The 11675-nt window shown below is 37.4% G+C and overlaps 1 protein-coding gene across 1 annotated transcript in view; it reads right to left on the reverse strand.

Moving 5' to 3' along the window:
* LOC106877265 (adenylate kinase 8) overlaps positions 1-8500 on the reverse strand; it is a 29837-nt gene extending 21337 nt beyond the window's left edge. The window contains exons 1-3 of the mRNA XM_014926129.2: positions 8393-8500; positions 7858-7987; positions 3513-3597 (exon numbers count right to left, since the gene is read on the reverse strand). Coding sequence (XP_014781615.1) covers positions 3513-3597; positions 7858-7941 — 169 coding nt within the window. The 5' untranslated portion in view covers positions 7942-7987; positions 8393-8500. The remainder of the gene's footprint in view (positions 1-3512; positions 3598-7857; positions 7988-8392) is intronic.
* Between the last annotated feature and the right edge of the window lie 3175 nt (positions 8501-11675).

Consider the following 11675-nt stretch of genomic DNA (forward strand, 5'->3'; position numbering starts at 1 on the left):
TTATTCTGGGTCGCGAAACTTTTGTTTTAAATATTCCCATATTAGGATTTTCCCATATCGTAGGCTTATTTAAAGTGTCCATATTTTTATTTATATTTTTGTATTTATTCCTATTTTTATTTATATTTCCATTGTTCCTAGTCCCGTTTCTAAAAGATTGTTTACTACACTAACTACTAAAAAAATTTTTACCTCCACACCGATCGAACGCAATATAGTCGGGTGATAAACCTGCCAACTTATTTTTAAATCTTGTGTTATGTATATATGAAATTCTAGTTTTGAAGCTGCTTGCCTCCAGAGCGTTATTATAAACTGGCACGTGTTGGTTAAAAATTTCTTCGTTCAATGAAAGATTTGATATTCTAATCGAAATGCCCGTAACAATACTATCTATTGTAGACCTAGGATGATTTGATGAGATGTTCAAATATGACATAGATTTATTAGGTTTACGGAAAGGGCAAAACAGACCCGTATCCAGGTACAATGTTACATCCAGGAAATTTATTTTTCTGGAGTTAATATCAAATATATTTCTTGGCTTTAAGGATATTACAAAAGGCCTAATTGGAGGCCCAACCTTCTGAGTTCTTTTACAGGGCTTAGAAAAACTGCAAGACCACTGCAATAAGTGTGTAAATCTGAGAAGGGAATATGTTGAATAAAATCATAATTGACTGATCCTCCTGTATTTTCTATTGCCCAAAAGCCAAGAACTTTTCAGCACCCCCTCATAACTTGGTGCTTAGAACTTAAATTTTCATAGAATTTTGATAGAAGATATGAATTTAAATCACTTGAAAACAGGAAGCATATATCATGGAACTAGGGGTGGTCACGGGTGGGTTGGTATCAAAAGAGCTAAGAGTCAAAAGAAGAGAATAAGAAATGGTTGCATCTACAAGATGCACTGTGATTTATAGGAAGTACTCTGACTACAAACATTTCTGGTCGAAATATGAATAAGATAAACCTATGTACATTTCTATTTAGACACATATGTGAACATTCAAATATTGAAGCACCTTTGCTGCGGTAACTGCCTTGGAAGAGAAAATCGTCTTATAGATGTGTGCAAAACAGACCAAACTGAGCTTTACAAATGCCAGCAATTTTTTTTTTTTTGTTCTTTACATTGATGATGATGGAGAGTATTGTAGTTCGCTTGAAGCATTGTGTATTGTTTGCAAAGAATAAAACGTTTAGAATGGTACAACAATGCACTATAATACAAAAAATGGAATATACACCTGTTGTAATTTGGTTATCTATAGTCTGATGATATTTTGGAATTACAATTCCTTCTTCAGATCTTCTTAGCTGGAGTCTCTGTTGATAGCAGGTATATAGTCCATTTTTTCTTCTATAGTGCATTGTTGTACCATTCTAAACTTTTTATTGATGATGTTAGTTTTTAGTGGGTTAAAAATGATGAATTCCGTGTAACTAATACAATGACTAATCTATCTATCTGTGGCTAGGTTCCAACCCTGGCCACAGCAATAAAGTCCACCTGCTACACTTCTCAGTCCATCATCACAGTCTCGAGGTCATGGATGCATTCCAGCCCAGTGTCTGCGATCAAGTTGCTGATGTAAGTATGACGACGATTTCCTCTTCTTACATCACCATGAAGTAGGTTCCACATGACTAATTTGGATGCTTCCAGTTCAGGGTGGTTGCGTGGGCAGTTTGGAAGCAGACATCAAGATCAGGAAGGCACAAGTATGGACAGCCTGTCACAGACTAAAGAAGGCCTGGAACTTCAAATCACCAAGGCAAATCAAAATCAAGCTGTTCATTGCAGCTATTGAATCAGTTATATGGCAGTGAAACATGGACACCAACAAAGAAATTATCAAACAGACTAGATAGCTGCTACACAAAGATGCAACAAAAATGGCCATAAATGCACACCAGGCAAAATGCTTAGGGTATTTTGTCCATCTTTATGTTCTGAGTTCAACTTTGCCTTTCATCCTTTTGGAGTTGATAAAATAAGTACCAGTTCAACACTGGGGTCGGTGTAATCAACTTACCCCCACCACGAAATTGCTGGCCTCATGCCAAAATTTTATGCCAATATCTATTACTCCCAACTACACTAGTGCTTAGGTATTGGTAGATCATGAGTTCAATTCCCAGATCAGGCAGGATATTGTGTTCTTGAGCAAAACACTTCAGCTCACATTGCTCTGCTGATGAGAAAATAGTAGAATTGTTGGTAGATCAGCAGAAATGCTTGACAGTAATGTCTTCCAGCTCTCTACAATCTGAGTTTAAATCCCACCTGTCAGGAGAAGCCAATGGGAAACACCCCAAGTTTAATCATGTCAGCCAACGCTTCAGTAATGTACTTAATAGTGGAAGGGCAGGGTACAGGCCTGACCAGGGCGAGTAAAGAATGCTGGAGAAGGTCCACATGCACAGGACCTGTCCAAGAGCAGACCACCACTTGATTAGACATATATATACACATACACATATATGCATAAATTGTTTTCAGCCCAGGCCAACTGTGTGGCACCTTAGTCAAATGACTTCTACTGTAATCCCAAGTAGGCAAAACCACTTACAAAGATTTTGTAAGTGGTTTTGGTAGATGGAAACTGAGAGAAACCCATTGTGTGTGTGTGTGTGTGTTGTTGTGGCTTTGCGTAACAGTTGTAAATGAGTACCACCATCATGCAAGCATTATCCTTCATTTCCAGTCATCCAAGAAAATATGTCTATGTCCACCACGGGGAAGTATCACTTTACTTGGAAGCAGGTGAGGGATGGTGACAGGAAAAGCATCCTGGTGTATAAAATCCACCCAAACAAATTCCATTCAACCCATCTCAGCATGGAAAAGTAGACGTTAAATAATAATGAGAGCATATATTAGTTCTTGAGTGAAGAAATGGGGAATAAAAGTGAATATAGTTCATGACTTTCTTTATTTTATTTCAATTTCCTTCATTACATTACAGGCGAAATGGCATCAGGAACGGAGTATTGAGCTCTCTGCCTGAGGATTGTGGATTCAAATCTATTGCAACTGTTTTGTTGTCTCTGAAGAAGACACTTTATTCTACCTAAAATTTGTTATTGTTGCTGATTATCTCAGCTTCCCCTGATGAAGTGGACTTGTGATAAAGTGAGTTCCAGTCCTCACTATTCTATTATTTTGTGAATTTGGGACTGCATTGTCTAAGGTAACCTTCTTCATTTGAAATGATAGGCTGTAATTTAGGGATGATTTGGCTGCTATCTCAGACAGATTGACTCTGTCGTTGTGGGAGAAGTAAGCAGTGATGAATTAGCATCCTGTCTAGGGGAATATTTGTCTCTTATCTTTTGAATACTTGAGAAAACACAATCCAGCAATGAAATAGCTTTGGGATCAGTCAACCTGTTGAAAATAGCAGCCAGATTTCCTTTGAGTGAGCTATGTGCGACTCCTTTTATATGATGATGGCAATGATGATGATGGTGAAGGACAGAAGAAAATAAAAATTTAGTCCCACCTTCTTTCAACCGGAGAAGCAAGATGTCTATAAGAAATTCTATAGGATCCTCTGGTTTTTTCAACAATAATTGTTCGATTAGAAACTGCAAAACAAAAATTATTGAAATTGAAAATAAAATTAATAATTAGTGATTTCAAACTTTGGCACAAGGCCAGCAATTTCGAGGGAGGGAGGGAAGGAGTAAGTCAATTACATCGACCCCAGTATTCAACTGGTACTTATTTTATGAACCCTGAAATGATGAAAGACAAAGTTGACCTCAGTGGAATTTGAACTCAGAATGTAAAGATGAACAAAAGGTCATTAAGTACTTTGCCCGGCATGCTAATAATTCTACTAGCTCACCACCCTAAATTAATTGATAATTATTAATTTCAAATTTTGGGTCAAGGCCAGCAATTTCAAGTTGATTACATCGACCCCAGTGTTTAATAAGTACTTATTTTATCAACCCCCAAATAATTTAAGACAAAGTCAACCTCAGCATAATTTGAACTCAGAACCATCCAGCCAGCATGGAATATGGATGCTAAATGATGATGATATATAGTTTCCTCAGATTCTTATGATGGAGAATATGAGTTTTAAAACTCTTTTACTCGTTTCAGTCATTTGACTGTGGCCATGCTGGAGCACCGCCTTTAGTCAAGCAAATCGACCCCAGGACTTATTCTTTGGAAGCCTAGTACTTATTCTATCGGTCTGTTTTGCTGGACTGCTAAGTTACGGGGACGTAAACACACCAGCATCGGTTGTCAAGCGATGTTGGGGGGACAAACACAGACACACAAATACATGATGATACATACATATATACTATGGGCTTCTTTCAGTTTCCGCCTACCAAATCCGCTCACAAGGCTTTGGTCGGCCCGAGGCTATAGTAGAAGACACTTGCCCAAGGTGCCACGCAGTGGGACTGAACCCAGAACCATGTGGTTGGTAAGCAAGCTACTTACCACACAGCCACTCCTGCGCCTAAAAACGTTATTTTTAAAAACCTCATTAGTTTTTGCATATTTTGCTTTAGATATCACCTTTACTTATCACAGAATGAAAAGGATGAGTTTAAAAGCTTCATAAGGTTTAATGGAGGGGGAGGAAAGATTTTGAAAATTTAAAATTTTGAATTTTCTTTTCTTTTTATTGTTTTGCAGAATCATAATTTCTGTATTTCAAAATGTGGAATAATTAAAAGAAAAATCTTAAAATAGTAAAGAGACACAAAACAGATGCAAGGGATTTTTAAAATTATTTTTTTATTTTTTCTCAGCTCGTATTCTCCATTACTGAAATGGTAGGAATCCAAAGGATTTATATATCATCTTCATCATTTAACATCTATTTTTCATGCTGGCATCGGTAAGATGGTTTGACAAGAACTGACAAGTCAGAAGACTGCATCTAGCTCTGCTGTCTGCTTTGGCGTGATTTCTACAACTGGATGCCCTTCCTAATACCAATCGATTTACAGAGTGTACTGGGTGCTTATGTGGCACCAGCAGCAGTAAATCACCAAGCAACTTGCAGGACAAGACCCCTGAACTATGACAGGAGCATAGTACTGAGGGACAGAAGGGTGTCCTGCATTAGAAAAGAGACATAGCTTCCTGAGAGAGAGAGAGAGAGAGAGAGATGAAGAAATATGGTAAAGATGTGACAGTCTTGGAAAAAAATCTTCAAATTTGTTTAAATCTCCCTACCCCTGTCACCTTGTTTTGTTTTGTTTTTCCACCTTCAGCCATTCTGCAAAATGTCTTTCTATTTTCTATAAGACACAAGAGAAATGTCTAACATTGACTGAAAGTTATTTGTTTAAATATCTTGTCATTAAATAAAAAGATTTCCACAATAAAATAAGTTTGTTGCCCAGACATTTCTAACCACTAAAACTATCCTTAGACAAGTTTCTTTGTCCTTATAATGACTTCTCTCTCTTGTGGAAATGATAATGTTAATATAAATTGTTAAGGCGGCAATGGATGTCTAAATTAGAGACAAACACCTTCCTGAGTTGAAATCTCAACAAAGCAGATTTTGCTTTTCAATATTTTGGTGTCGACCTCCTACTATAGACATGTGGTCTAAGCCAACTTTGCCTTTCATCTTTTCAGAGTCAATAAAATGAGTACCAGTTGATCACTAGGGTTGATGTGTTTGACTTAACCCCTATCCCCAAATTGCTGGCCTTGTGCCAAAATTTGAAACCATTATTATTATTAATCATAATTTGGTATTTTGCCTATCACTGTTCTGCGTTCAAATTCTGCCAAGGTTGACTTTACCTTTCATCCTTTCGGAGTTGATAAATTAAGTACCAGTGAAACACTGGGGTCAATGTAATCGACTACTCCCTTTCCCATAAATATGAGGCCATGTGCTTCCTGTAGAAAGGACTATTAATCATAATTGTACCGAACATAATGCTTAGCAGAATTTCTTCTGGCTGCAAGCTGGCAGAAACGTTAGCACGCCGAGCGAAATGCTTAGCCGTATTTCGTCTGCTGCTACGTTCTGAGTTCAAATTCCACCGAGGTCGACTTTGCCTTTCATCCTTTCAGGGCCGATTAAATAAGTACCAGTTACGCACTGGGGTCGATATAATCGACTTAATCCATTTGTCTGTCCTTGTTTGTCCCCTTTGTGTGTAGCCCCTTGTAGGCAGTAAAGAAATAAGAATTTCTTCTGGCTTAACATTCTCAGCTCAAATTCCACTGCCAAAGTCAACCTTGCCTTTCATCCTTTCGGGGTCGATAAAATAAGTACCATTTGAGTACTGGGGGTAATATAATCAACTAGCACTCTTCCCCAAATGTCAGGCCTTGTGCCTGTAGAGTAGAAAGGACTATTATTATTATTATTATTAATGTTCTGAGTTCAAATTCAGCCGTGGTTGACTTTGCCTTTCCTTCACCCTTTCAGAGTTGATAGAATAAGTACCAGTCGGGGTTGATATAATCAACTTATCCCCTGCACCAGAATTTCAGGACTTGTTCCTACAGTAGAAAGGATTATTATTAGGTTGAGGGAAAAGTTTGTACACAGTGTTAAAATAATGCTTCTTTTATATATTTTTGTGGTGTGTGTTCATTCAGTTCATTATTTTAACACGGCACACAAAGTTTTTCCTCAACCTAGTATTAATGGAAGGGCAGTAAATTGGCAGAATCGTTAGAACTTTGGATAAAATGCCAAGCAGTAATTCTTCTAGTTCTTTATATTCTGAGTTCAAATACTGTTGAGGTCAACTTTCCTTTTATCCATCTGGGGGTTGATAAAATAAGTACACTAATTGACTAACCCCTCCACTCAAAATTACTGGTCTTGTACCAAAAAATTTTAAAGAATTATTATTATTCATTTCTTATATTCTGAGTTCAAATCCTGCCAAGCAGCCTAACTTTCAGGATCTATAAAGTGAAGTAGCAGACAAGTACAGAAGCCCCTCCTAAAATTATTGGCCTCATGCTTAAATTTGAAAAATTATATTTATCACGGAAGGGCAGTGTGACGACCTGACACTATTTTAAAGGAAGGAAACTTGTCAAAAAAGTTGCTTCTCATTTTATCTACCTTGACCTGGGGACTAAAAGAGTAATAACTGCAATCAATTATTTACTTTCATCATACAACTAGAACCCAAGATTAACTCTTAAATAAACACCAAAGTGTTGGCAGCCATTAAATCTTTTTTGTTTCCTTCCAACATGATTTCTTGAACTTGCAGAGAATTTTCACATCAAAGTCGATGGCCATATCCATCACATAACTTTTTCTCGTGATTGTTTACACTCAAGCCCGACCTATAACCAGAAGTATTCCAGCTGCGATAGACCTACAATCAGAAACGTTCCAGTCACGACCATCTTGTTTTTCTTTTTGTTGTATTTTTAGACATTTTCCAATGTTGTTCGTTTTTTTAAGACAGCAAAGTGTGATAAGAGAGAGATATGGTCGCTCCTGAAAATGTAGAAGACATTAACTTAGCTTCAAGTGAGTAGGGTCAATCACTGAGGGGAGCATCAACGTGCTCGCTCAACCCGCTGCTAGAAATAGAAGCCAAATCTCCCTCAATGGCAGTACCATCTTATACAAAAGAACGCAGTGAATATTGTGTAAAGTACTCACTATACTTGAAAAAAAAAGCCAGGATGGTCACCGCTGGAAGGCCCTGTCTCACAGGTCTGAGAGATAAAAGCGATTGGGAGTTAAACGTGTCTGCTACAAAATAAACAAAGCGAGCGAGACGAGCTCTATGTATTCCCTCAAACCACACTAATGAGTGTGGCTATTATTATCTATGAAAGTATTTATCAATGTCTGACAACTCTACTCCACTAACCTTCATCAACTCAAACAGTTGGTGTTCCTCGGCGTAATTCGTAAACTCTGGAGGTAGCGACATCGGTCTCATAGTGGCGTCCATCTTGTTTAGTTTCACCCAACTTGTTGTTATGGAGACCGAATAAACACTGCGAAGGAAAGATAACTCAAAACATTTTTACATAATCGGGCACTCAATTCGTTAAATGCAGGTTTTTGTTTTACTTCAAGCCCTCTTTATAGACAAATAGATCGCCACAATTTAAGATATATTCATTTTAAACCGTTCAGCTTTCTTTCCCCGCCGACACACACACAAAAATTAGTTTGGGCACGAGTTTTTCTTTCTTCCTAAAACGCTAGTGTAAAGCTTAAGATATTTAGTTGAGAATTAATCCATTTATTTGACAGCAAAGAGGTAAGTATAGCACTTTGTCGGTGAATTTTTACCAGTCTACATACAGACATGCCATTATATATATATTATATTATATTATATACACACGCAGAATGTCACATTCTCTACTATATATATAATTTTTTTAATAACGAACCATGTACTTCACACTCTGGAAAATTAATTTCTGTAAAATGTTTGGTTCCTTTCCGAACCAAACTAGGGGATTTTCAGCATATTAGGACGTCAGGGTACTTGATTCCACGCAAAAAATCCTAGTTTTTTTTTTTTTCTGAGTGAAAATCGTTCGGGTGTTACATAAAAAAATTTACCAAAAATATTTGAGGTTTATTTGTTCACTTTTTTGTTTTGTTTTTTTACAACCATCGGAATACCAAGCGCCTCTCATGACAAAAGGTCATGGTTCGGACTTATAAACAGTTTTGAGTAAGAACCGGAAAGAGAGGTATAAACACCCAATGCGCATGTCACATCTCGCTGTTTTTAATTATGTGCAGATAATGCCACGTTTCTAGATTCGCTTTCTTAATTTTTCTCCGCTATGCAACTACTCTAACACATACCGGAAACGTCAAAGTGACATCAAAAAATAACCTGAAAATTAAAGGCTATACAAGATGACAATACTATTCTGACGATCTTTTGGTACTAGATGCCATAACTTCCGGTCGTTGTGCGCACACATACTGATTACATTATCGTACAGTGTGTTTATGTTTTTAAATGACTTGAAAATATGAAAAGACAACATTAAATAGAATTTTAAAAAATGAATGGCCCACTAAACTCGAACCTTCTCCCCTCAGATTCATACAGTTCTCAAACTTTAAACACACTATACGATAATGTAATCAGTATGCGTGCGCACAACGACCGGAAGTTATGGGATCTAGTACCGAAAGATTGTCACTATTCTTATATATAGGGCTTTCCTATAAGTAGGTTATCTCCCTTGGCTAGGCGGCGCTCCATGTAGACAATTAAACTTCCGCAGACTACCCACGCTATTGTTATTGGTTTACGTCTTATCATGGTACTTATCGAAGTACTTACTGTGCCTGAGTTAAAGAAATATTTAAGATTATATGGACAGTATGTTACTGGAAGAAAGGCTGGGTGCCCAATATCCTGTCAGGACAGTAATAGGAGCGTATATGTGTTTACAAGGGTATAAAAATGATGAACTATAAACAAATATATTGTTTTATAGAACTTTTTAACTGATATACATTTATTAAGAAGTTGCTTCTGGAGTTCACAGGACTGTTTCCCAGCACCAATGTATTGCTAAAAACCATAAAAAAAGAAGCAGGAAAAGTGTACCATTGAGACATCATCCTCGTTTAACGTCCGTTTTCCATGCTAGCATGGGTTGGATGATTTGACTGAGGACTGGCGAACCAGATGGCTACATCAGAATCCAATCTGATCTGACAGAGTTTCTACAGCTGGATGCTCTTCCTAACGCTAACCAGTCTGAGAGTGTAGTGGATGCTTTTTATGTGCCACCAGCACATACAATATATGTTTAACAAGTCATATGATGGTCAGTATGCAGTTTTGCTGCAATTTTCTTGTTTCGAATATTAAAAAAAAGTTTTTTTGTTTTTTTTAAATATCTAAATATATTATTTGATTTGAATTGTGTAATTTTTTTGTATCTAACAAAATTAAACAGCATTTTAAATATTCAGAAATCTTGAAAACCTATACAACCATTACAAAATGAATGTGTGTGTGTTTTTGCATCAGTGATATTAATCTATTCTTTACATTGAGTTCAAAACCTGCCATGGTCAATTTTGCCTTTCATCCTCTTGGGGTTGATAAAAAAAATACCAGTCAAGTACTGGGATTGATGATAGCGAATTACCTATCATACATTCGGAGTTGATAAAAAAATAAGTATCAGTTGAGCACAGGGGTCAATGTAATTGACTCACTCCTTCCTTCAAACTTGCTGGCCTTGTGGCAAAATTTGAAACCATTATCATGATGATGATGATGGTGAAAAGCCAAATCAGTAGAATGGCTCCTCACAATTCATCATCATCTTCATCGTTTAACGTCCGCTTTCCATGCTAGCATGGGTTGGTCAATTTGACTGAGGACTGGTGAACCAGATGGCTGCACCACGTTCCAATCTGATCTGGCAGTTTCTACAGCTGGATGCCCTTGCTAACGCCAACCACTCCGAGAGTGTAGTGGGTGTTTTTACGTGCCACCGGCACAAGGGCCAGTCAAGCGGTACTGACAACAGCCACATTCAAATGGTGTTTCTTACGTGCCACCTGCACAGGAGCCAGTCCAGTGGCACTGGCAACGACCTCACTCAAATGTTTTTTCACGTGCCTATAACCTTGTGTTCCAGGTTCAAATTGTCCTAAGGTTAAAACTTCTCTGCCCACTACAATACAATGATTCTCATTATCAGGAAACTAAATGGCATGCTCTGTTGGATGTGTCGCTAAGAGAATGCATAAGTAATAATGCTGAAAGGAGTTGAGAGAGAAAAAAACTAAGTATAAGATAATATCTACGCCCACCTAAACATGGATGTGATGTACATTATTTACATTATTTATATTTGATGGATATTTGTCCTCATCTTGTTTGTTGTTAACAAAGTTTTGGCTGATATACCCTCCAGCCTTCATCAGGTCTCTTGGAGAAATTTTGAACCTGGGTTCTCATTCCTAAGGTATTTTTTTATGTTATTTAGGTCACTGCCTGGAATTGAACTCGGAATCTTTTTTTTGGGGGGAGGGTCATCTTTTTGTTTTAATCAATAGACTACAGCCACACTAGGATACTGCCTTGAGGGATTTTAATCAAATGAATTGACCCCAGAACTCATTTTTTTTTAAAGCCTGGTACTTATTCTATCAGTCTCTTTTTGCCAAACCATTAAATTACAGGGACGTAAACACACAATCGCTGGTTGGCAAGCAGTGGACAGAGGACTAATACACACACATATATGATAGACTTCTTTCAGTTTCATCTACAAATTCCACTCACATGGTTTTGGTCAGCCCAAGGCTAAAGAAGACACTTACTCAAGGTGCAGTGCAGTGGGGGTGAACTCAGAACCTCATGGTTGGTAAGGAAGCTTCTTCCCACACAACTAGACAAGGGGCACAAACAAACTGATACCACTTGTCAAACGGTTGGGGTAGACACAAAAAGGACCACATACACACACACACACGTGTGCAATCATCAGATAAAATAAAGAGAGTAGATCTACATAAGTACAATGTACAACTTCAGAAACCAAGTTTAAACATAAAAGATTTCAATTTTATTGGGATTCAGGTTTTACCTAGTTTTGCTTTTACAATGACTGCAGTTTAATAGAGAGAGAGAGAAAAAAAAAAAACATTTTTAAAAATCTGATTCGTCTTTCCAAAGAAAAT

This window comes from Octopus bimaculoides, chromosome 23 (genome assembly GCF_001194135.2).
Source record: "Octopus bimaculoides isolate UCB-OBI-ISO-001 chromosome 23, ASM119413v2, whole genome shotgun sequence".
In the NCBI taxonomy this organism is placed as follows: domain Eukaryota; kingdom Metazoa; phylum Mollusca; class Cephalopoda; order Octopoda; family Octopodidae; genus Octopus; species Octopus bimaculoides.